A 27,226-nucleotide genomic window follows, 5' to 3' on the forward strand; every position below is an offset into this window, starting at 1 on the left:
TAAAATAAGTAGCTGCTTCTTCCTACATTCAAACTAACCGCGTAAGTAGCTTATTTCAAGACAATGCAGACTTTGTTATGCACTAGAAACACTTGATTTTACGCCTACTTCAACATACAGAAAACTAAGAAGACATAAGTAGGGCAAAGATTCAATAAAGTTAAAATGTTACTGCTTCAAGAATGCTCATAAAAAGAGCTGGGCGTGGTGGTGCAAGCTTATAATCCCAGTGCTTGGCAGGCTGAGACAGGAGGATCCTGGTTCATGGCTAGCCTTGGCTACCTAGTGAGGCCCTCCACAACTTAGTGAGACTGTTTCAAAATAAATAATTAAAAATCCGGCTGGGAGTTGCTCGGAGGTAGAATGACCCTGAGTTCAATCTCCAGCACCATACAAGCGCGCGCGCGCGCGCGCACACACACACACACACACACACACACAAATGAATACTCTTAAGAAAAAAAAAATGATCAGGAATATTCACAAATACAGCAGCGTGTGGTGGTGAGAAATGCAGAGACTACTCGATGACCAGTGTCTCATTGTGCGCTAAGACACTAGCAAGTTTTACCTGCCGTCAGCACAAATGCTAGCTAGTGAAAAGGGAAATAACCTCTTAGAATTATTATGAAAAATGTTTTTACTTCAAAGATCCCAAACTTTCTATGGACTATACTTTGTGGGAACATATGATGTCATCAATAAACAAACCATCTGTTACCTGTAACTTATCTATGCTTTCAGACCACCTTATTATAGTCCATTATTAATTTTTCCTGACATACAAAAAAGTTATTATCAAACAGTCCAAGTAGCTGGAACTATAAAGCTTACCATTTCTCTTTAGAAAGGGTGCTGAAAGGAATTAAGCCATAGGATAATAAAGAAGCAGATATTGGCCGGGCATGCTGGTACACACTTGTAACACCAGTACTTGGGAGGCTATGCTGGGAGGATCTGGGTTCATGGCCAGCCTCAGCTACTTAGTGAGACCATTTCAAAATAAAGATTAAAAAATCTGGCTAGGCGTGTGGCTCAGAGGTAAAAATACCCCTGGGTTTAATCCCCACAACCACAAAAAACAAAACAACAAAAATCACCCAGCAGATATAATCTACAGGAATGGAAAACAGAAGATAAAACACTGCACAGGTAAATGTTGGGGTTTGTCTTCATTCTTAGCTTTAAATTAAACTTCCTAATGACAAGAATCCCTTTGTATCAAACATCAAACATAAATAAACATGGTAGTAGATGTGCGTTTACATATACCAGCGTAACCAATATGAGAACTGAGGCTGGATTTTGGTGCAAATAGTTCTAAAAATTACATCTATGACATGATACTTTCACTTTTTAGTCTTTATGATTGAAAACTGTAACTGAAAAATATATGACTGTTAAATACATTATCTGAATTGTACAATCCATATAGAATTGTTCACTTAACTTCAAGAGTGACATGTAAAAAATCTGATCCAATGAAAGATAAAGTTATAACAATTACACAATAATATATATATATATATATATATATATATATATATATATATATATATTTTTTTTTTTTTTTGCAGTACTGGGGATGAAACCCAGGGGCATTCTACCTCCAAGCTACACCCCCAGCCCTATTTTTTATTCGTTATTTTGAAACAGGGTCTCACTGAGTTGCAAAGGGCCTCACTATGTAGCTGAGGCTGTTCTCGAACCGCGATCCTTCTGTCTCAGCCTCCCAAGTGCTACGATTACAAGGGTGCGCCACCACGCCCGGCTAATAATTACATTTTATTAACAAATCACATTCAATTTTCTCAGATTAAAAAAAACTATTCAATATTTCCTTAATTATGTTTTGGTTTGGTGGTGATAGTAACTGGAGATGGAACCCAGAGGCATTCTACCTCTAAGATACTCTTCCAGCCCTATTTTATTCTTTTATTTTGAAATAGGGTCTAAGTTGCAGAGGGCCTAAGTTCCTGAGGTTGTCCTTGAACCTGCTATTTTCCTGTCTCTGTCTCCCAAGTACTGGGATTACAAGAATGCGCCACCACACCCAGCTTTAATCATTTTAGAATTATATCCCCCAAACAGTTATTCCTTAACTACATTATTCAGAGCTGGGGGAACAAGATAAACACAAGGAAGGTATAGTAAGGCAAGGCACCTGCTGGCATTCCTTGTGGAAGCATGCGCGTTGCTGGAGGTGGCTGCAGAACTAAAAACGCTGTCCAGTTCCGCCAGGGCCGCATACTTGTCTGAAGACGCACTCGCCTGCCTGGGAGCTGGAAGCACAGCACCGGCAGGAGCCTTAGCCGGGGCCCCAAAGCCACTCCCTTGATCACCACCTGAAAACAACCGGAACACAGGGAAAAACTGCAGGGAAGCTCTAGGTGTGCTTTCAACTTGTCAACCACATTTATCATGGAACACAGGTAAGAGTTAAAACTAAGCTAAAAAATTAAACGGGATTCCAGATAATCAATAAATAATCTAAATTAATAATGAACAAGACTAGCTGCTATACATGCTACTATGGGAAGGACAATACTATTTCTGTAACAAAATCTGTCTAGAGTTTTATGTATTATATGTCTAGATAATACAGAGAAGAAATTCTTAAAGAAACCCAAGACATGTAGATCTCACTCTAGAAAACATAAATTCACACAATGTTGGACCTATTTGTGAGCAACCTATTAGCACCATCTTCCCAGAGTTTCCATGAAGGAGTTATAAACATTTACTGTCTATTATGCATTTACTCTAAATATCTTGCATGCAATAGCCCACGGAACACAACTCCTTAAGTTCAATGCTATTATCACTGTCATTTTGGAGATGAGAAAAACTGGCCAGGGCATCAGGATGCAGAAGCCCATCAGCACCAGATCCCCATGCTCACGACTGCACTGTGCATTTGCAGGGGCAAATGCTAGTCGGCCTCAAGGACAAAACTTAGTCTAGGATACATGTAAAAACAATGAATGTAATAAAGATACTAAAATAGTAAGAGGGAATAGTTCAAAATATACTATGGAAACTATCAAATAACCCTCCAGTCAGTTCTGTAATTGAAATTTATTGGCCTTTTATAGCCATAGAGTAATAAAATATGCTTTCCAGGAATTATTTTCTTTTAAAGTAAAAAATTAATAAAGTTCTATGTTTTCAGTTAGTAGGTATTTCAGGCCCAAATTCAAGGGAACATTTTACTTAAAAATATTCAATGTAGACTGTGTCTATACAACTGAAAAAAAGCATTATACCCTCACATTTTAATAAATATAATCGAACTTATTTAGAGTAGTTTGATATACAAATTTGCATTTGTCTAAAGCTTGATACCTTGACCAGCACTGAAGATATTGTCTAAATTAGCAAGTGCCGCATATTTGTCTGCTGTCTGTAAACCAGCTTTGTTTGTTGAAACTTTACTAACAGTTGATGCTGTCTGATGACTCTGGGAAGCATTGAAGGTTCCAAAATCAGCACTGGAGGATTTGGGGAAGTTATCAAAATGAGCAAAATTAGCATTTACTGATCCAGCATTTCCACCTGTAACAGAATAAACAGAACACTTGAAATTTCTAGACTTGTCCCAATACCATCTGGTAGATCATCTTCCTAAATTAAGCATCCTATAAATATTATAGGGCATTCTTATACACATTTTAAAAACTATACACATTTTTAAAATCAGTGAATGGGAAACTGCACAACTTTAATCTATATGTGACTTTTTCTAACTTGTGAAACTACACTTTCAAAAGCCCTGGGTAATGTGTAAGATGGCGCCGACTGTGCAGTAGTGACCATGACTCACAGGAGGAAATGCGTGCTACCTGGTTAGAGTTCGTGTGCTTCTCAGAACATCCAGCTGTTCTACGTCCTTCAACTAACTCCCCCTTCAACAGACTACAAACAATAAGCAGCACATCTTCCTTAGAGGATTTAAACTTTTGACGCTACATGGAGACACAGTTTAAACATATCCAAGGGGCAGGGATTAACAACGTTTAAGATGAAATATTTTGATCAGGAATTTCTTAAAAGATGGTCCTTGAATTTTACACTTATTTCACTTACTGAAGAGATATTATTAATTCTACAGTCATTTAATGTGCATTCAATAACATAGCGTTCATAGTAAAACCATGCCCTGCTGTAGTTTAAAACGTAAACATTTTAGCATGTTTTAGCAATTTTTGACTCCATAAAGCACTAGTCACTTAATTGTCACTGTAAGTCTTTAAAGAATGTTCTCTATTTTAGAGCTTTATTCTAAAGTACTAATGGAAGATAAAACCAGTATATATCAACCTATGCTTTTGGTCCTACACTTTTGACATTAGATCATTATTCCTAAGCTATACTTTTAGCAATCAAAATAGGATATACATGTAGTTATATACTAATGTGATGGCAAAATACACTTAAGAGATATTTTCAAAACAGAATGGGTGCGCTCCTGTGCAAAAAACACAAACACTCATCAGTCAGCTCCTTAGAAATTCTAAAACAAATACTGATAAAATGTTTTCAGGAATTAAACTCTGGTTATTTCAGTTAAAACTAAGGAAATACATGTCAGCATTTAAAAGGTAGTAATCTATTATTAGCAGCAGGCAAAGGAAATAAATATGAAATTTCTAATATCTGTTCTTTTTCTGTGTGGGGGTACTGGGGACAGAACCCAGGGGCCTTCTACCTCTGGGCTACACCCCCAGACCTATTTTTTTTATATTTTATTTGGAAACAGGGTCTCACTAAGTTGCTGAGAGCTTCAACAAGTAGCTGAGGCTGGCTTCGAGCCTACGCAATCCTCCTGTCTCAGCCTCCCAAGTACTGGGATTACAAGCGTGCGCCACCATGCCCGGCTAAATTTCTAATATTTGTATGAAGAATTTTACTTCAAATTATTAAACCTACTAACTTGTTTATTAAGTACCACTGCGGTCTCCTATGCTGTCAGTTTAGTAATAAAGAGGGAGAGTAAACGTGTGCATTTGTGAAGGATCCTCACTAAAAATTATTAACAATTTTAAATTAAAACCATCCATGAAACATAGCACAAAACATATACATTAGTCTAAAAAAAAACAGCCTACTTGACAACAGAACTTACTGTGGGCAGCCTGGAGAGGAAAAGCTGAAGTAAATTCACCAAAACTGCAGCTAGATGAAAGCATTCTAAATGCTGGACAGCCAGAAATTATGGAAATGATGAAAGTTAAAGAAAAAAAAAAAGAAAATTGAAAGAAAAGGCTTTAAGACAATACACATAGAATCAAAAGTTGAAAGAAAAGCAATCAGCCAAAGATCTAAATAAGGGTTCGATGAGTTTCTGTAAATAGTAGTTTACAGGAGAATATTCAATATTTAAAACCAATTCCTGCACAGAAAACTATCTCCATGTTTGGTTCAAGCGATCATGAATAATCTACTCTTGATTAAATTCCACTTAGGATTTTTTTTTCAAGCTTATGGTCATTAAACTTACTTTCATTTTTAGTTCTATGGAAGCAGACAATTAGCTTCCCTTTATGCAGAGATAAAATGTCACAATTAATGTGTTCCATGAATCTAAAAAACTTTTAGTACTTTAATGACTCCATGCATGGGAGACTTAACAAGGATTCACATGCAGGAAAAGGAAGAGAATGGGTATTGTGAATTGGACAGCACACTAAAGAGCTCAGAGTAACAGCAGAACAGGAAAAAATAAAATAAGATTTCAGGTTTCCCCAGAGCTTTACAAGATACAACTACTTTAAAATTAGGTAATCATAGAATTTAATTTTTCAAAACTATACCTAGAGGTTTTCTTTTATTTTGTTTAAAACATTTAAGCACAATGCTGGAGAAGCTCTACCTGTAGTTTGGGGCTGAAAAGGAGAGTGACTCGCTGTGGGGAAACCTCCAAAATTACTCGAACCACTAGACTGTCCAAATGCATCAAAGTTTGCAAAATCTGCATTTGCAGAATTCTGAGCTGTAAATGGTAAGGAACAACATACGTTAATGAATATGAAAACTATAAATGAAAATTCATGACAAATGAGTCAAACTTTATGAAAAGTGCTGATGTATCATAACTCACTTTAAAGGGAATTCACTTAGAAATTATCTTTTAAATCCTATCAGCATTTAACTCAATTATGAAGTATTTAGTAAAGGGTATTCAAAAGTTTCCCAAACTACTTTGTGAAATTACAAATTTGCATACAATATCCTCTGAATGGCCTGAGGAAGAGTCCTATCAAATTGACTCTATGAACAAAGGAATTTCAATTCCGAGCACTACTACATGAGTTATACTAAAACAAAGGTGTGGGATACATTCTGGATAATTCACTGATTTAAAATGATAACCAGGTATGTGAATTTAAAAAGGGACCTAAATATCTAAAAAGGGACCTATATATCTAAAATAAAAGAATGGTTTAATGACATGAATAAGATATTCTTTGAGGGGTTTCTTTAAATTTTATAAGTATGTCAGACCATGAACATATAAAAATAAAAAAATTATTCACATTCAATTAGAAGCTTGCTATTTATTTATTTATTTATTTATTTATTTATTTATTTATTTATGGTACTGGCGGTGGAACCCAGCAGCTATACACTCAGCCATATTTTATTTTTATTTGGAAACAAGGTCTAAGTTGCTAAGGCTGACTTTGAACCAGCAATCTTCCTGTCTCCGCATCCCAAGTACTAGGATTACAGCAGTACACTACCACACCTGGCTAGAAGGCTGCCATTTTAAAATTTAACAAACAATGAAAGTTATTAGGAATTATAGACTAACTGTACATTCAATTTAGCAAAAAGACCAAGGTGTATTTCCCAACTGGTCCTGAATCAAAGAGTAAAATTCTAGAATTCTCCCACCCAAGTAATAACCAGGCCCGACCATGCTTAGCTTCCGAGATCAGACGAGATAGGGAGCATTCAGGGTGGTATGGCTGTAGACAAGAATTCTCTAAACTTTAAATATGTAAATGATTTAGATAAATGTTTTTTAAAGGCCAAAATAGATGATGAATAAGAATTTTATAAGAGGATATTATGCAAATAAAAAATGTCTGGTACATGGAAAAAAGCATGTCCAAAGGATAGAGAAAGATTAAGCATCATGAATATAATAAAAGGTAACCACTCTGAATCCTTTGCAGGCAGTTCTACTTTGAGAAAATTTTATAAGAAATAACCTTGCACTGCACCAGGCCAGGTGAAAATGCCTGTAATCCCCACGCATGGGAGGCTGAGACGGAGGATGGCACAGGTTCGAAGCCAGCCTGAGCTACTTTGCGAGGCTCTCAGAAACTTAATGAGACCCTGTTTCCAAATAAGGTATAAAACAGGTCTCGGAGTGTGGCCCGGAGGCAGAAAGCCCCTGGGTTCCACCCCCAGTACCACCACCCCCCCACAAAAAAAAAAAACAAAAAACAAACAAAAAAACTTGCATGAGCATGCTGGCATACGCCTGTAATCCCAGCATTCGGAAGGCTGAGACCGGAGGATTACGGCTCGCGGACAGCCTCAGCTATTTAGCGAGGCCCTCCGAAACTTAGTGAGACCCTGTTTCAAAATAAAGAATAAAAAATAGGGAAGGGGATGTAGCTTGGAGGTTGAATGCCCCTGGGTTCCATCCTCAGACCCACCAAAAAAAAAAAAAAAAAAAAAAAAAAACTTGCAAATAAGTATAATTTTATCTAAAAGCTAGGAAAGCATGTTTTTTTTTTATATAATGGTGAAAAAATTAGAAACTCAAATGAGCACTAAAGGATCGTTTAATTACATCACGGAACAGCCTATGACAGAAACATAATGCAGCCTGTAAAAATCATGTAAAAATATTTAATCTTGTACAAAAATGTTTAAGTCAAGATAAATAAGATAATTTCATATATATGCTGATCTGCCAATTTTACTTTTAACATGGTATTATGTGCATAAGAAAGCCTACATTTTAATCAGTAACATTTTGTTCTTTCATGTTTGCCTAAATTTGGAGAGGTTTTGCAATGAATATGTATTTTACTTGTAAACAAACCAAAAATTTCCTTCACCGACAAAGCAATGCACTGAACACTACTGTAGGAAGAAAATCAGGAACGACGGGGCCTACCACTAGGCAGCGCACGGCCCTCAAGACTGCCCCCTCAGCAGGCCCTGTGCTCTTCACTTGTCTTTGGAAGTATGGGCAGTCCCCCCGTGTATCACACACCACCGCTAATATTTTCTTCTTGAAATCTTTTTTCCCCTCAACATTTTGCTTTCTCAAACATTACAGAGAAAAGCCTAAATTAAAAGACTGCTTACTGCTTAATAATGTAAATTTTGTATTTTCTGGATAGCCTACAATCATTTGTTACTACATTTACTTAACATGACAAAAATTAATTTTCTTTATAGGCTGAAAATACAATTTCATAAAATAATGGAAGAAATACTAATAGGTAAGTAAAAAGCTAAAAATAAGCTTCCTGAAACATTTAGAAGAAATGTCTATATACAAGATTAAAAAGTGAGTACAAATTGAAACAGGCACTGCTCAGTATTGCTAAGAATGCCAGTATGCAAGAGCAGTTGAGTGAGAAAGGAAACTGGGTAAGCATTAGAAAAATCCCTTCCTGAGCTAAGTCTCTGCTTGGCCCTGGCCAAGGCCTTCCACCCCTCTGGTCTTCCCAGCTTCCTCACTCGCCCCAAAGGAAGATGCACTAGTCTCGACCTGCAAACCCACTGCTATTCCACAGCTTCTGAGACAACAGGAGGAAGTTCTTCAAGGGCTCTGAAAGACTAAAGTTCCACTAAAAGACAAAATAAATTCTAGGCAAAACCACATAATATATAGATTATAAACTATAAACTCAATAGTAAGCATAGTACAGGCAGGTCTCAAAGTCAGAGTGGGCTATATTCCGAAAGGAAAGGTACTGTGTTTTGAGAATAAAGGCAAACCAAGAATTGTCACTCAATTCCATTTTTTTATATTTATATTTCCCCATTATTTTTCAATACAGTCCAAGACACATTTAATCAGATACCTATTCAATGCGGCAAGACAATCTTTAGAGTACTCATATCAGTTTTTATTTCTAGATACTAAAACTATTCACTATCTTCAACAACTGGCTATGTGTGCTAAAGAATATAACTTAGAAAATAATGCTGAAAATTAAACATCAATAGATTCTATTTAAAACAGTTACAAAAAATTACTATCTAGACCCCCAAGAAAACTCTGCACAAAAATTCCAAGCAAAACAGAATGTGACAACACAGTAAAAATTCTTACTCTCGTTCAAAAAGTACAAAAGATGCAGTTTAGTTTAGAATTTAAGCAACCAAATTAATGGGCCTGAGTCTTGCTGACAGTTGTCCTTCATCTTCAGTCAGAAAGCAACACTCAAGAGAAAGGGGTACGTGGCTTGCCGGGACACACACGGGAAGCCCAGAGCAAAGACACCTGACAGGCACTCTCTGCTTCACCTCTACCACAGTAAATACTGTTCAATTTCCAACATTTTAAAAAAAGGGCATTTCACATTAAATAAACAAAACCAGATTTTTGGTACTCTTAAAGAAAATCAATATAGTAATCCTGATGCCCTATCTCCAATGGCAGCACAGTAGGTCCCCCTGGAGAAAGGGCAGTACAGTTGCATACAACCATATTGACTCATCTGTGTCATATGGCTTGCAAGGCAGTTGAGTCTGAATCCCTAGTATAAGGTATAACAAAAATAACAATTACATTTCACAGGCTTTATGATATGTTTATAACCAAGCAAAATGCCTATTTAATGCTGCAGGTGATCGATGTTTGTGTCATGCATACTTATAGAAGATGACTGGGGGAGGGGGTGTGCTGGAAATTGAACCCATGGATATTCTATCAAGGAGCTACCGCCTCAGCCCTTTTTTATTTTTTTAAAATTTGAAACAGGGTCTTAGTAAGTTGTGGAGGACTTAAGTTGCTGAGGCTAGAACTGCGATCCTCCATCTCAGCCTCTCAAGGGTGTGTCCCTTGGTCCCTTGATGACAAGGGTGTGTCACCACACTGGGCTTGAAGATGATTTTTTTTTACAAACACACTGACAGCCGGGCATGGTGGCGCATGATTGTAATCCCAGCACTTGGGAGGCTGAGACAGGAGGATTACGCAGCTTCAAAGTCAGCTTTAGCTACTTAGTGAGGTTCTCAGCAGCTTAGTGAGACCCTGTTCCAAATGAAAATATAAAATGGGTCTGGGAATGTAGCCCAGAGGTAGAAAGCCCCTGGGTTCCATCCCGAGTGCAACAACAACAACAAAAAATAAATAAAAATAAAAAAATAAACACAATGACCCCATCCACAACACAGTCAAACACAACAACTCGGCCATAATGTTCCAATGAAGGGTAAGGATTTCTATCTTTTAAGCCAATAAATTATCTGCACAAGAACAACCTGTCTGTCCTATACAAATAGGTTAGCTAGCTGGGCGTGGTGGTGCACGCTTGTAATCCCAGCATTTGGGAGGCTGAGACCGGAGGATCACGGTTTATGGACAGCCTCAGCTACTTAATGAGGCCCTTTGCAACTCAGTGAGACCCGGTTTCAAAATAAAGAATAAAAAATAGGGCAGAGGGTGTAGCTAGGAGGTCAAATGCCCCTGGGTTCCACCCCCAGACCCACAACGGAAAAAAAAGTTAACTAAACTGTAATATTTGAATGACTATTTGCTAACAAAGGTTCTATCAAATCAAACTTCACCTAATATTTTAGAAAAATAAATGAGTATTTTAGAGTGAAAGTTCAGCCATCCATGCTTTTGTGAACTACATATAGAAAAATATGTAGTTCCAAAGGCTCTGAAAAAAAATTCAGTTGAACCATAACATTGATTTACACCTGAAAATTACAAGGGACAAGGACAATGTCAGAAGAGGTATCAACTGCACTAAAAGGGGAAACAGTAATTTTGTGGCATCTTCATACAAAAGGCGTATACATTTTTTTCCTCCTGGATTCAAGCTAAAAGTAAAGTGAAGCAAAACCAAACCAAACAAGATGATTTGAGTAGCCGCTTTTAAGTAAGAACTTCAGGCTGAAAAAGGACGATTCACTGGCAATAATCTAATGAATCTAACTGGCCGTTAGCCGATCTCCTGACACTTTACCTACCCCATCATTTCTACCATATGAGAGAGAAAAGCCAAAACCTACCACCTTCTATCCATCTTGTAAAAATAGGTTCCTCTGTGATGCCTAATTGTTTTTTGGCCAACAAGGCTACAAGGAGTATAACATTAATTCTGATCTCTGAATATTTATAAGTATAGAAATATAATAGAAACATAAAATAAGTTAGAAATTTATAAAAGTTTCGTAATTTCAAAGTAATCTCAAGAAACCTAAAATAGAGATAGGGTCAGAATATGTTCCTAAACTCTAGTTCATTCTTAACCGACTCTTCACTAACTCTTTTTAACAGCATTCAAATGCAAGAGGTTGTCAAAGAGGAACCACCTAGCTTTTTACTAAAGTAAAGTGGGAAAAGAGGCCTCCAGGTTTTCTGGGCCTTTGCAGCTCAGCTAAAACAGGAATCCGCCATATCCTAACAACTGAAGCTTCCACTTCTTACCCTTTTCAGTATAATCTCTCCTGAGAGGGAAGCCTATCATCCCAGAATCCCTTTAAAAAGCAAACACACACATCAAGCATATAAAAGTTATTCCATCACTTCTTTCTGAAGCATGACTGTAGAAAGGTTTTTATTAATACCTACAATAAAAAGTTCCTTTAATGTTTACTAGAAAGAACTGTGGCTGGAGAGCAACTTTTCTAAAATTTTCAAACTATCCCAAAATAGTACTGGGCTGTATATACAGGAGATACACTTTATACATCATTATTCAACAACAAGCCACTAAAAAGAAAAAGCAATGCCATCACAATTGCAAATGTGAGTAAACAGCTGCTAAAATCTGAACAGAAGACAGGTCCTGACAGCAGGCTATTGCTGTGCTCATCAACTGCGAAAGAGCTGGGCGCAGTGGTGCATGCTTGTAATCCTAGTACTTGGGAGGCTGAAAGAGGAGGATTGCAGGTTCAAAGCTAGTCTCAGCAATTTAGCAAGACTCTTAGCAACCAACCAAGACCTTGTTTCAAGTAAATAAACAAACAAAAATAAATAAATAGGGCTGGGGTGTAGTTTGGAGGTAGAACGTTCCTAGGTTCAATCTCCCATACAGCAGGAAAAAAGTTATAAAATACATGTTCTAGAAAGATAGCCCCGATTTTTTCTTATCTATAGTTAAAATTATGAAAATTAGCATTAGCCAATAACTTCTATCCACCCGTGAAAATATATAAAGCAGTTTCAAATTAGAAAAAAACCCAAACTATAAAGTGGCTACATCAACCCCTAAATCAGCGGTGTACACGTGGCCTGCTGCGTATTCAGTCACTCACAGATGAAGGTGAGCACGCCTTCTGCAATACACAGCGATGCTGACTGGCATCCCCAGTAGACTCCACATATATAAATACAGTGTTTTTAGTATAAATCCAATATAAATAAGAATATACTTAGGAATTACTAGATCTCAAGCAATGAACAGTAAATGTGTAAAATGATAATCCATAAGAAAGTGCCTCGTCTTAAACCCTAAGCAGTAAGTGTCCTAATCTATCAACTTATATACAGGAGAGAGAAATTTGTCAAAGACCACCACAGTGGTACAACCAGATCCCTGCAGGATTTTTAGGACAAATAACTTACTTCCTTTAACAAACAAATTATAGAGGAGAAAGAGATAAAGGAAGAACCTATAGATTAAGAGACCCAAATCACAATTTCAATGTATGTCCCTTACTTAGTACCAAATTCAAACAAGCTCTAGGTATAGATGTACACGTACATATACATGTGTGTCTGAGTGTGCATACACATACACATAACATAATATATATACACACAAAATTGTTTTGGAATGGAATAATAATCTGAATACTGAGTAATGACTATTATTTAGAGTGATCATCCTGTGATATTTAACAAGGAAAAGCCAATGTTTTATAGACACAACATAAAATATTTAATAATAAATATTATGTCTAAATTTCGCTTCAAAACCATTAAGTAAAATGAGAAATGAAACAAAATTAGCCTTGTGTATTTGCAAATTCCCATAAATAAAAGAGTAAAATAAAAAAATAAATAAATAAATAAAGCCCAGCTGGCCACAGTAGCACACAACTGTAATACCAGTACTTGGGAGGCCGAGAAAGGAGGATCTCAGGTTGGAGGCTAGCCTCAGCAATTCAGTGAGTCCAGGTTTTAAAATAAAAAATAAATAGGGGTGAGGATACAGCAGAGATGCAGAATGCTCTTAGTTCAATCCCCAGAACCATAAAATAGATAAATAAAAGTTAAAAATAGACTCCCATGTTTTCATGGAAAAAGATCATGTTAATATTTCACATATATCATCTCTTCTGTGATTAAGATGTACCAGGGAATTTGGGTGACCCAATTCCCTCCACTGAACATGTTTACTGATATGTAATTTTAATGCAGAATGGTGTTTCTTAGTGACACATTCTGGGCAAAAGCTACTACGAAAAGACACATACCTGCATGACTGTTGAAATGTGCAAAGTTAGCAAAATTGGCCGTGGCTGTTGGCTGAGGGGCTGGAGCCGCAAAGATGTCTGAGCCCAGATCACTCAAAAGGTCAAACTGCTTCTTTTCCTGCTGCTGCCCTTGAGAGCGACCTACAACTGGGGACTATAAACCACATATTTACTATCAAGATTTTCCAGTCAGAAGTACTGAATTTTTGTTATAAAACCATCTCCAATTTACCAAGCTCAAAGCCCACTTATCCACAGGAAGAATTACAGTACGATGGCTTAACTCCTCATTCCATTTTCTCCTCAGACCTTTTGTGAAAACAGCAATTTATCCCAACGCCCAGTCATGCGTTATAAAAAGGGCAGGGCCTAATCCATGGGACTCAGCTTGGGATCCACTGTACAGGACCCAGAGCAAGGCCATAACTAACATCTACAGTGAAGGACAGAGGTACAAACTTCAGATACTAACTTACAAAACGACTTCAGTCTTCAGTCTTTCTAGAATAAGGCATAATAAAAAGCCACCCGTGTTTCAATGATAACCGTGCCACACAACCAGGCGCGAGGGAAAGCCTTCCTGCTTCCTGTTAGGGTACACCAGAGGGTACACTGCTCTAACTCTGAGCTACCACATTCATGTTTCACTAGTCGTGTATTACACGGCAGGGAGCTTCAGTGACATTCTTGTATACCTTTACAAAGCTGCAGGGAAGTCAAAGGAACTGTAAACAGAACCACACACATTCCTACCACTTATCCAGTACATTTTTTCATAGAATATAAAACATTAAGAAATAATAGTACTGGCATTCAGGTTATGTTCAGGAGAGAGTTCAGGGGTACGACTGCTTGCACAGCACACATGGTGCCCTGGGTTCAATCCCAGGCACAACAAATACAAAAGCAGAACTCTCAACTGGGCATGGTGGCGCGTGCTTGTAACCCCAGCAAGACTGAGGATAGCCTCAGCACTTAGTGAGACGTGGTTTCAAAATAAAAAATAAAATAGGGCTGAAGGGGTAGCTCAGAAGAATCACCTGCATTCATTTCCCAGTAAAGTGCGTGTGCACGCGCACACCCCCCCACCATTAAAAAACAAACTTTTCTTTTTCCTTGATGGTATTAGGGATCAATCCCAGGGCACTCTGCATCTGAGCTATACCCCCAGCCCTATTTTTACTTTATTTTGAAACAAGGTCTTCCTAGGTTGATGAGAGTCTCAGTACTTGCCAAGGCTGTCCAAAAACTTTTAATTCTTGACATTCAATCCTCCTTGTACAAAGCCTACAAAGACCTTAAAGAGCACTCACCTGACTAGGTGTGCCCTTGTTTAAGTGAAGTGCTGGTGCAGAGTCTCCCAAGAGAGACTTCAGTGGCTTGACCTCAGGTGTGCTGCTTGTGCTACTGGCCGAGGACCCAGAAATAGATGCGTGAACTGAGGCCACCACTTTTGCTTGTTCTGGTGGGACATACCTAAAACGTGTAAAAATCAGAATAGGCAACTCACTAAGGAGAATTAGAGAATCCTATACTAAAGTGGTAGGCTCAATTCTAATTTTATATAAAACTCTTTCAACACTTATCTTATTTAAAAACCCACTCACTTACCAATCGGTAACCTAAGACTACACTCAAAGAAAGAGTAACAGACTAAGCACAAAACTTGTTTCAATTATTTGCTTATGTTTTTAAAGATAATACAATATAATAAAACACTAATTTTAAACGGATCTACATTTAATCATCATGAATAGCTAATATTTTAATTCTAATAAAATCATAAACAATATTTGAGTATGAATGAGGTTAAAAACCTGGTTACTAGCCTAAAATATAAAGGCCTATTATAAATCTTTAAGACCAACAACTTTATTTTAAAGTGGACAAAAACAATTCACAAAAGAAGGCATAGCAATAAAAACTTTTCACCTGATAGTTACCTTTGGTCTGAATATAAACTTTATAACTTTTCAGTCGCTCTCTACTGAATACATACACACGTGCTCTGTGCTCTAGAAGTACCATTTCTGAAACTTTCCTCAGAAACTAACTGAATAAATGTAGGCAGACACAGGTAAATGGATATTATCATTTTAATAATTTTGAAAAACTGGAACAAACCAAACACCCATTAGGAGAACAATATTTACAAAGCATGTGCTAAAGTTGCATAGTGCTGCCGAGCTCCCCTGCCTGACATGGAAAGGCGCCCACGAGGCCCCGCAGCTGTGAGCAGGACCCAGGGCAGGACCACGGGAAGAGAGAAGTAGTTAGGATGCGACGCCCAACGTGGCGACAATGCCAGCCTCTACAGGAGGGCCGGCTGCGAGCCTCTGCTCCCTGCAACTATGGGTTTATTCCAAAGCTGCCCATTTCCCGTATTAAGTAGTTGGGGGAGCAGGAAGATAGTGAAGGAAAGAGCACCTAGTGCAGAGACAGCTCAGAGCCCAGCTTCATCACTCAATGGCTGTGAAACCTCAGGCGGACTGCTCAAGTCCCTTTCTTCCATTGTTTTATTTGATCTGTAAAATGGAGATGGAGCTGCTGTGGGGTTGGAATGAGTTAGCATTTGTTGAGCACTCAATGGGAGAAATGACAAGAGGTATGAGAATGATTATAAGAAAGTTATGCTTTCCCATAATTTGGCATTCCACTGATAGCAAATTATTGAGCATAACCAAGTCTGATCAAAGGATAAAACCACAAAATAGTTCATGGCTCAAAAGGCTTGCCCCACTTAAAGAGACTAATCTTATATAATGGAAGAAATGATTCTGAGATCTAGCCAAAAGAATGATTTCAAAAATCTTGGATAGAAACGGGGTATGATGGTGCATGCTTATAATCCCAGCATTCGGGAGGCTGAGACAGGATCATGATTCACAGACAGCCTCAGCTACTTAGCAACTACTTAGCTACTTGCAACTCAGTGAGACCCTGTTGCAAAAATAAAGAATAAAAAAATAGGGGTGGGGGTGTAGCTTGGAGTTAGAATGCCCCTGGGTTCCATCCCCAGTACCAAAAAAAAAAAAAAAAATCTTCGATAAGAGCCGGGCATGGTAGTGCGCTGAGACAGGAGGATTGCAGTTCACAGACAGCCTCAGCTACTTAGTGAGGCCCTTTGCAACTCAGTAAGACCCTGCTTCACAATAAAATAGGGTAGGGATATAGCTCGGAGGTAAAATGCCCCTGAGTTCCATACCTAGTACCGTAAAAAAAAAAAAAAAAAAAAAAAAAAAAACTTGGATAACAACATCACTGTTTTAAGAGCAGCTTCCGACAGTCAAGATTCTTAGGAAGACTGAATAATGCTCATACCATATTCACAAAAACCGTTTCTCTGCACTCTAAATACATAAGTGTGCAGGAGAAATGTATAAATTCTGGCCACTGAGAATGGTGGTCAACCCACTCTAGCCACCACTCAAGTTTGTATTTGTATTCCTCTTGTTTCTTAGGAAAAAAGTAATATGAATTATTATTTGAGGCTTTCAGTTACTTGGCTTATGGTTTAAAGGAATAATTTGTTGTTATAAATGCAGAAATGGAGATCTAAGACATGGAAGTGGGGAATACTCACTTTTTTTATTATTCATGGTCACTTTTCTCTTGAGAACTAGTATAAACCTATCTAAAATCCTAGCTAAGTCCTATCAAACTGACTTTCTCAACTGAAGAAAATAACATTTAATAAGAAAACCAAAAATTATGCTAAGGCTATGCAAAAACAACATTCCCTATAAGGGAGAAAGTTCTAGTGAATTATGAATTAAATTATAAAAGGATTATGCCTTTCTAAAACATCATTCATGCCTACATATTTTTATTATCACCCCAACTTCTAATATTTTTTTTAATTTTTTTTGGTGTGTGTGTGGTACTGGGGTTCCTAGAAGCCCTTCTACCTCCAGGCTACACTCCCAGACCTATTATATCTTTTATTTGGAAACAGGGTTTCTTAAGCCAGCGCTGCTGGCTTCGAACCTGTGCGATCCTCCTGTCTCCGCCTCCCAAGCGCAGGGATTATAAGCGTGCGCCACCACGCCGGCTAATATTTTCTTCTTTCCTGAACTAAAATGGTACCGGTGTACTTTTACCTATATTCATGGCAAAACGTTTACTCTACTCAGGGCAGCAGTAAGAATATACATTTGACAGAGCATCCAAGTCACTTATGTGTCCACAGAATCAGAGATATCTCCCACAGAAACCGCAGCGAGCACTCTCTCGGGACCTTCCCTGGGTTAAAATACTCTTCCCTTGGAGGAAAGTGGCAGTTTACTTTCTATTGTCTATTCCTTCTATCCTTCACTCTCTCCTCCACCTTCTTAACAGCCAGAACAAGGAAACATACACTGTTCAATAATGTTAAAATAAAACCCAAAAAAGTTCATAGTCAATAAAAACAGTTAATCAATTGCACTTAAATGTGTGCCATAAAACTAAAAACAAGGTCCCCCGTGTAGCTGGACGCCAGAGCTCTGTGGAAGGAGTCCTTGCTCTGCTGTAAGAAATACACTAGCATTCTGTACTGCCTGTTAGGATTTCATTCTAAAAATTAACATCTGATGTCTTTCAGTACAAATCCTCCCTTCCTACCAGTCAACTGATTTCGGGGTGGGAAGTAAGGGATACTTTGAGCAAAGATTTACTGCAAAATGCAGCAACCAAATTGACAGATTACTGTATCACAGCTTTAGCAGCTGCCTAGTGTACAGAAGACATACTCAATAAAAACTTGCTGAAGGAACAAAGATTTTAAGAAAGGAGGCTTTATAGTACTAAAAACGTATAGAGGAGCTAACAGCAAGGATTAGAAAGAAGGCTCCTTAATTGTTCCAACAGGGCCGGAATCCTAGCAATTACAATAAAGCCACTGCTGGGTCTAGATGATAAAGATAAAGCGAGAGTAAATCCAAACCAAAGCCGAAGACAGCAGGTCCGCCTACCGACCGAGGCGCTGTCTCTCTCTCTCCAGCCTACCTTCCCTCATCTTGTCAACCCTATCTAACCTTGACCACAATCACTGCCATTTGGGGAGGTTTTACTCAAAATGCAAACTATTAACTCACCATCTTTTCTTTTCATATTTTTCTTGTAGAAACTCTTTCACTTTTTGTGGATCCCTGAAGTCGGGAATTGCTGACGATCTATCATCAAATAATCCTAGCCAAATCTGTTTACAGACCTTTGGAAAGAATTTAAGAAAAAGGTGTTAAATTTAACATCCTCACTTAATGAAATTAGAAGAGGAAATTAAGATTCTTTCAGAGAACTAACCTACTCAATTTCAACAATACTACTTTTTATTTTATTTTTTGCAGTACTGGGGGTGGAACCCAGGGGCATTCTACCTCTGAGCTACACCCCCAGCCCTACTTTTTATTCTTTATTTTGAAACAGGGTCTCACTGAGTTGCAAAGGGCCTCACAAAGTAGCTGAGGCTGTCCTCGAACTGCGATCCTCCTGTCTCAGCCTCCCAAATGCTGGGATTACAAGCGTGTTCCACCACGCCCGGCTAATAATACTGCTTTTAATGCAGCCGTTTATTATCAGAAATGAAGAAAATAAATTCACTTTAAATACAGCAGTAGGCAGTAAAATTTTAGCAAGAGAATAAAGTCCTTTGTAGGAACTCTGAAGTGTGAACTGGATTTCAGCGGGTCTTGCATCCTGCCGGTCATGGGTATGGTCGCCAGCGGTACACCATCAGCACGATCTATACAAACTTCAGCTTCCTGACCCGTAAAACAAACCCGGTGGGCTCTGTAACAAGCCTACGACCAATCAAAAATTAACTTCCCATTAAATATAACAACAACGAACATAAGTATAAGGCAGATACAACCCTAGCTTTAATACTGATTCCTATATTTTTTCCAGTGTCTAAAAATGAAAATCTGAGATGCTTAACTTTAAGAATCAAAAGAGAAATGAAATGATGCAAAACTGAAATAAGACACATCAGAGCATTAAAAAAGAACTATAAAGCAAAAACTGATAAAGTAGACTCATCAAAAAAAAAAAACTACTTGTTATTTTCAATAATCTTAAAACAAAAACCAAAAATGCAAGCCACCAACTGATTAAAATGTACTGGCAAAATGCATAAGAACTTGAATCCAAAATAAAGAATTCCTACCACTCAACTATAAAGGAAAAAAATAGGCAAATGATTTCAACTTTATCAAATTTACACATGGCAAACAAGCAGTTGAACTAAGTCAGGCAGAAAATGCAAGCCCCACACACAGACACAAGATACTATTAGAAGGGCATACGAGTGACCACAGCACGTGGGGTGAGAATATGGGGCAGGCAGAACTCTCCAGAATGTAAAATATGGCAGAGCCACTTTGCTGAGACTCTGGCAGTTAACAGTCACAAATCAATGGGATTAGTTTCAGTGACCTGGGGAGGGGGATAGGTCATTGGTTCTAATTAGAATCCAGTGTGGTTATGTTGGTAGTAAACCTGGACTAGGGATGAGAATGTCTGAGTTTGAATTCCAACTCAAATCGGTTAGATGCCTGACATGTCTTTATATGTAAAATGCAAATAATAATAGAATCTACTTCATAGGAATGTTGGGCAGGTTAAATGAGTTAATAAGTCTTATACTGAGAATAGGCAATATATAATAAAAACTTTAAGGAGAAGCAGTCATTACTTTGGGGCCTGGTCTCTAAGTGTTTGCAGTGCTGAGCTGTATAAAATGAGGTAAGCGAGGACTAGGAAAGAGAGATTCTCACCAGAAACACAGGAAATAGATAGGAAATATATGTCTAATTTATACTTCTAAATACTCTGTAATGCTTAAAACCCTCAATACTGCTATAGACAGAATCAAAGTTCTTTTATTTTTTGGTACTAGAGGCATTCAGTACCTCTGAGGTACACTGCCAGCCCTATTTTACCTTTTTATTTTGAAATAGGGGCTCCCTAAAGTTTCTGAGGCTGGCCTCGAACCCGTAATCCTATCTCAGCCTCTCGAGTACTGGGATTACTAGTGTGCACTATCACACCTGGCTTCAAAATGGTCTTGCTAGAACAATCTCTGGCTTCTGAGCTTACATAATAGCACTTTGAAGCTTTTTCTTTTTTTTTTTTTTTGAGGTCCTGGGGATGAAACCCAGGGGCATTCTACCTCTGAGCTACACTCCCAGCTCCATTTTTTATTCTTTAGTTTGAAACAGGGTCTCATTGAGTTGCAAAGGACCTCACTAAGTAGCTGAGGTTGTCCACGAACCACAGCCCTCCTGTCTCAGCCTCCTGTATGCTGGGATTACAAGCCTGCCCACCACACCTGGCTCACTTTGAACTTCTTACAGGGAACTCACTACAAACTGCATTATAATAGAATCACTAAGTATATGTCTAATTTGTACTTCTGAATTCTCTGTAGTGTAAAACAATACATTGTGCCATATTAAGTTTTCAGTAAGAGAACGATAATACTCAAAACCAGATCTTATGGGCGGGCGTGGTGGTGCATGCTTGTAAATCCCCGTGCTTGGGAGGCGGAGACAGGAGGATCGCGCAGGTTCGAAGCCAGCCATGCTGGCGTAAGAGACCCTGTTTCCAAAAAATAAAATAGGTCTGGGAGTGTAGCCCGGAGGTAGAAGGGCTTCCAGGAACCCCAGTACCACAAAAAATAAATAAATAAATAAATAAATAAATAAATAAATAAATAAATAAATATTTTAAAAAAACAGATCTTATGGAGGAATTTAAAATAAAATAATCAGCCAACAGAATAATCTCATGAAACTGAAGTATTATTTTTTCTTTATTCTACTGCTAACCAAAATTAGGATTATAATCATAATAGCCACTGACAGAATTTTAAATATTCTAAAATGATAGTTTATCAGTTGGTACTTTAGTAAACAGATGGTACACTAAACTTGGGTAATTTGAGGGGAGTTTAATCAAGTCACTCAATGGCAGTAAAAGGGAGGGAAGAGAAGAGATCAGCAGAAACTTAAAACTAAGAGGGCCATCTCACAGGCGGTGCCAGGCTACAGACATCGCACAGGCAAGAACCCCTCTCCCTCCCTTTCACACCCCTCCCTCCCTTTCTCTGTCCCTCCCTCTGACAAGTTTCCTCAACAGCTGAACCCAACTACAAGACATGGATTAAAGGAGTCCATCTGTGCATCCAAAAAGGGCGCTACAGGGCCAGACAGGAGCTGGGGCCAGACGGGCAGGGGAAGGCCATCCAACACACCACCCAAATCTTGGTGACCATAGTACAGGACCAGCAATTTAACATTCAGTTATGAAACCCAAACAGGAAGCGTCTAAACTTACTCCCAATTACTCGCACATAGAAGGAAAGTTAAGAAACTTATATCAAGCTTGAGAAAGAGAATTGATAAGAGTAGAGATCACTTACTACACCTTACCTCTTCTCAGGGGCACAAAATAAGTGGGAATAAATATTCACCTTTATTCAGACAAAAGCTTACTTTCATAAAAAAGCGTAAAAAGAGTAAACATATGACATGACTGTACTTAAACATTCTAGGCAGAAAGGTATTAAAGTAAGAAAAAGACAAAGATAACTCTGAAATTAGGAGAACTTTTTTGATTAAACTAATCTATATATTCAACTAGGTTTCCGATTTTTCTTTCCTCTCCTTAGTGGAGATGGGAGAATACTGTTTCCATCTATATGTAATATGTAATCCTAACATCTAATAATATTGTCCATAAAGCCCAAGAACAAGTAATAAGAGAGTTAATTGTTATAAAATTCATAACTTAATATCCACTTTTTGGAATCAGAAAGAAAAATGGAATAGAAATATTAACAAGAAATAGTATTAGAAGCTCTCTAGATAGTTACTATGGGCCTATACAAAATTCTATCACCAACTTTTTTTATTGGCACATTCCGACTACATGTAATAGTGGGGCTTGCTGTTACTTATCTGTATATATACATACACAACTTAGTCAATTTCTTACCCCAGAACCTCCTCCTTTCCCCCTGCCACGCCCCCATCCTCCTCATCTACCCCACTAGTCTTCATTCTATTTTCATAAGACACTACCCCTTTTTCTTTTCCTCTATCTCTAGTCTCCACATTTTAGAAAAAACATATGCCCTTTGACTTTCTAAGTTTGGCTTATTTCACTTAACATAATGCTCTCCAGTTCCATCCACTTTCCTGAAAACGACATAATTTTATTCCTTATGACTGAATAAAACTCCACTGTGTATGAATACATTTTCTTTATCCATTTATCTGTTGATGGACACTTAAATTGGTTCCATAATTTGGCAATTGTGAATTGCACTGCTATAAGTATGGGTATGCATATACAACTATAAAATCACCACAGGATGCTGACTTTAATTTTTTTGGAAGATACCAAGAAGTGATGCCAGTGGGTCTCATAGTGGTTCCATCCCGGCCTTTTGAGGAACTCCATAATAAATTTGTAATCCCACCAACAGCGTATAAATTCTCCTTTCCCCCCACATCCTTGTTAGCATTTATTACTTTTTTTTGGGGGGGGGTACTGGAGATTGAACTCAGGAGCTTTCTACCTCTGGGCTACACTCCTAACCCCTTTTATGGTTTGTTTTTAGAAACAGGGTCTTGCTAGGTTGCTGAGATCCTCACTACTTGCAGGGGCTGTCAAACCTGTAATCCTCCCATCTTGGCCTCCCAAGTACTAGGATTACAGGCGCATGGTTGCAATTACATTCTTGATGACTATCATTCTAACCGAAATGAACTCTCATTGTAATTTTGATTTCCATTCCTCTGATTGCTAAAGATGCTGAATTATTTTTTCATATATTTCAGATCTTCTTACACCAACTTGTTCTCCTTTTCTGTGGTAATGGGGATCAAACCTGAGGTCCTGTGCATGCTAGGCAAGAACTCTACCACTAAGCTACACCCCCAGCCTAACACTACTGCATTAGTTTGCCCTAAAAGAAACAAGAGAGAGTCCACAGTGAGAAAATTATTCCAATTATTATGCCATAGTTCAAGCTAAATTCTGGAAAAATGAGTACTCTGTTGACAGCCAACCAGCCAACATTAGCATGATTACCTTACTATTTCTAGACCACTAGCTGATAGGTGTGTCCAAGCAACAGAATATCTAAACAATATATAAATGCTTGCAGCAACAAAATAAAAAACAGTTTCTACATGCCTCATGAAAGAGAAATCAAGTCCTATATGTATGTATACAAATGTGCATCTTTTTAGAAACTGTACAGTCCATCTTAACATTTGGTTTTATAAAAAGTGTAAGAATTAAAACATGCAACTAAGTTACTAAAAAACAGGCTATAAATGTCTATCACTGAGACACAAGAGCCATTGTGAACTAGCCACATAAAATGAATATGTGGGATAGTATCAGACTTAGAAAAGATAAATCCAACATATTTATTTTATCCCGGTATTTTTAGTTATGTTTCTATAATTTAAGCAAAAACTGTCTTATAATAATTTCCTTACTAAAAGAATTAAAATTCTTCAGCATGGCTAACTAGACCCTCTGAAAAACTCTGACCCTCGACCACTCTTTCAAAAGGCAAACGTGTCATTATTCTTTCCGGCCACACTGCCCTCCTCAGGAAGTCATCCCTGACCATCCAGTCCAAAGTTACAACAGTCCCCACACCAAATCCCAGGCATTTTCATGTTTTTATCTCACAAATCATTTTCTTTTGGGTGGCCCTGGGGGTTGAATGTAGGGGCACTGAACCTCTGAGCCACACCCCCAGCCCTATATTTGTTTTGAAACAGGGTTTCCCTAGGTTGCTGAGTCTCTAAGTTGCTGAGACTAGTCTTGAACCTGTGATCCCTCCTGTGCATGCCTGGCTCGCAATGTTTAGATGCAAATTTCAGGAATCAAGAGCCTCCTTCATCATCACTGTCTGAATGCTCAGTATTTAAAACATAACAGCCGGGCATGCACAGGTTCAAACGCTGGCTTAAGAGACTCTGTTTCCAAATAAAAATATATAAAATAGGCCTGGGAGTTTAGCCCACAGGTAGATGGGCTTCCAGGAACCCCAGTATCACCAAAAAAAAAAAAAAAAAAAAAAAAAAAACCCACCAAAAAACAAACAAACAAAAAAAATAATCATAGATGTTTGGCTGGGATTGGTGGCCCACACCTGTAATCCCAGCGCTTGGGAGGCTGAGACCGGAGCATCGCACAGGTTCAAAGCTAGCCTCAGCTACTTAGTGCGGCTCTCAGCAGCTTAGTGAGACCCTGTTTCCAAATAAAATATATGTCTGAAAGTGTAGCCCGGAGGTAGGAAAGCCACTGGGTTCCACCCCCAGTACCACACCCACACCCACCCACACACACCCACATAGTAGATGCTTAATATCTGGTGCATGAATGAAAAAGTAACTTCCATGACAGCCCTGAAATGTATGTGAAGCAGAGATTGCCTTTTTTCTTGTGTCCCTTCTAAAATATACATGCTGACTTAGAACACTTAACTACCTATCTTGTTTTGTCAGAAATAATTCAGTGAACCCAATGCTCACATCATATAAGGGCAAGAGGTCAGCAAATCAAGCCCTGTGGGCTAACTCTAGCCAAGGCCTGTGTTTCCAGGTGTTTTCTTGAGGCAGTCACACCACTCGCTTACTTGACGTCTGGCTACTTCAGGAGCGGCCTCCCTCAGTACTCAACGATTACAACAGAGATCTTGGGGCCAGCAGGGCATAAAAGTTTGCTAACTTTTGCAACCATAGTTTACTGATACCATCTGGCATCCAAAAATAATGATTTAAAGAGAATAACAAAAGCCTGTTTTTGATGCAGGTTTGAAAAATGTGCACAAGGAATAAGAGATGGTCATAAAATGAAGTGAAGAAAGCCTTTTCTGGAGGAAAATTAAGTATTTGCTGTGTGGGGGCCTTACTTGGATCATAATGCAAACCAAATGTTACGGGGAAAAATGATATTTACAAAATAACAAGAAATGGACTAAATTATTACTATATATTTTGGAGGCGCTGGGAATTGAGCCTAGGGGCATTCTAGCACTCAGCGACACTCCCAGCCCCTTCCTTCTGCTGTCCTTCAACATTTGCTCCTCCTGTCTCAGCCTCCCAACAACTGGAATTACATGCATGTGTCACCATGTGGGTTTACTGTTAACTTTTTGTGTGTGTGTGGTACTGGGGTTCCTGGAAGACCTTCTACCTCCGGGCTACACTCCCAGACCTATTTTATACATTTTTTTTTTTTGGAAACAGGGTCTCTTCAGCCAGCGCGGCTGGCTTCGAACCTGCACGATCCTCCTGTCTCCGCCTCCCAAGCACAAGGATTACAACCGTGCGCCACCACGCTGGCCTACTATTAACGTTTTAGGCATGAAAATGGCATTGGGTTTGCATACATTTCAGTCCTTGCTTTTTATCTTTTCTTTTTTTTTTGAGAAAATATGAGTTAAATAATTTACAAGTAAAATTTATGTCATGGTGTGTTATATTAATGTCTATTTGTATAGTTTTATAAATATCCAAATAAAAATTTTTTTGGTGTGGTTTTCTATTTTTGCGAGTCTGGGGATGGAACCCAGGTGCGCTCGACCTCTGACCTATACCCCCTGCCCTATTTCTGCCCTATTTTTTTATTCTTTATTTTGAGACAGGGTCTCACTAAGTTGCAGAGCCTCACTAAGTAGCTGAGGCTGCCCGCCAACCACGATCCGCTGGTTTCAGCCTCCCGAATGCTGGGATTACAAGCGTGCGCCACCACGCCCAACTTAAATAAATATTTTAAAGGAACAAAATATATAATAATTATATCTGCAATTAGTTTCAAGTAAGATTTTTTAAAGGTGCGTGCGTGCGTGTGTGTGTAACTGGGAACTGAACCCAGGGGAGTTCTACTTCTGAGCTATATTCCCAACCTATTTGTTTATTTTCAAACAGGTTCTTGCTAAATTGCCGAGACTGGTCTCAAAACTGCAATCCTCCTGACTAGCCTTCCAACTACTGGGATTATAGTTCTATACCACCATACCCAGCTTATATGGTACTTAATTCTTAAGATTAGGAACAAATTAGAAAAAAAATCTATACACAAAACCACCATCCAACATCAACTTTCAAAATGTTTTCACAAATACTTGTTGCAAACCTCATGAAAAAGACACAATTTCTTACAAAGTACAGAGGAAAATGAGGCATAGGAAAAAAGTTTATCCAAAGTCACAAAGTTCATAAATAAGTAGTATAAAATTAAACCACAGTTTTAAAGATGTGAATGCCATTTTCTACTTCTAGAAACCACCATTATAGCACCTTTCTCTGGAGTCTAATTCCTATCACGGCCTTCTCATTTGTATGTGTGTGTGTGGTGCTGGGGATTGAACCCAGGAGCATTCTACTTCTGAGTCACACTCCCAGCCTTTTTTACTTTTTGTTTTTGAAACATGGTCTCCTTAGGTTGCTGAGTCTCACTATGTTGCTAAGGCTGTCCTCAAACTTGCAATCCTCCACTCAGCCTTCCAAGTATTGATTGGGATTTACAGGCACGCATCACCAAGCCTGGCCACAGCCTTCTCTTAAACTGTACCCCACTTCCC

The 27,226-nt window shown here is 38.4% G+C and overlaps 1 protein-coding gene across 6 annotated transcripts in view; it reads right to left on the reverse strand.

Annotated features, from left to right (window-relative positions):
* Positions 1 to 27,226, reverse strand: part of AGFG1 (ArfGAP with FG repeats 1) — a gene marked incomplete at both ends in the record, with an annotated part of 66,024 nt that overhangs the window by 11,942 nt on the left and 26,856 nt on the right. For 3 of the 6 annotated variants that reach the window (XM_080689138.1, XM_080689137.1, XM_080689136.1), the window contains 6 exons: positions 2,165 to 2,345; positions 3,346 to 3,555; positions 5,873 to 5,992; positions 13,633 to 13,786; positions 14,946 to 15,108; positions 18,708 to 18,823. In XM_080689138.1, the coding sequence (XP_080545264.1) occupies positions 2,165 to 2,345; positions 3,346 to 3,555; positions 5,873 to 5,992; positions 13,633 to 13,786; positions 14,946 to 15,108; positions 18,708 to 18,823 (944 nt within the window). Of the gene's footprint in view, positions 1 to 2,164; positions 2,346 to 3,345; positions 3,556 to 5,125; positions 5,198 to 5,872; positions 5,993 to 13,632; positions 13,787 to 14,945; positions 15,109 to 18,707; positions 18,824 to 27,226 lie in introns of all 6 variants that reach the window. The other 3 variants (XM_080689140.1, XM_080689139.1, XM_080689135.1) reach the window with 2 other exon arrangements.

Source organism: Muscardinus avellanarius, assembly GCF_963383645.1.
Source record: "Muscardinus avellanarius genome assembly, chromosome: 2".
Lineage (NCBI taxonomy): Eukaryota > Metazoa > Chordata > Mammalia > Rodentia > Gliridae > Muscardinus > Muscardinus avellanarius.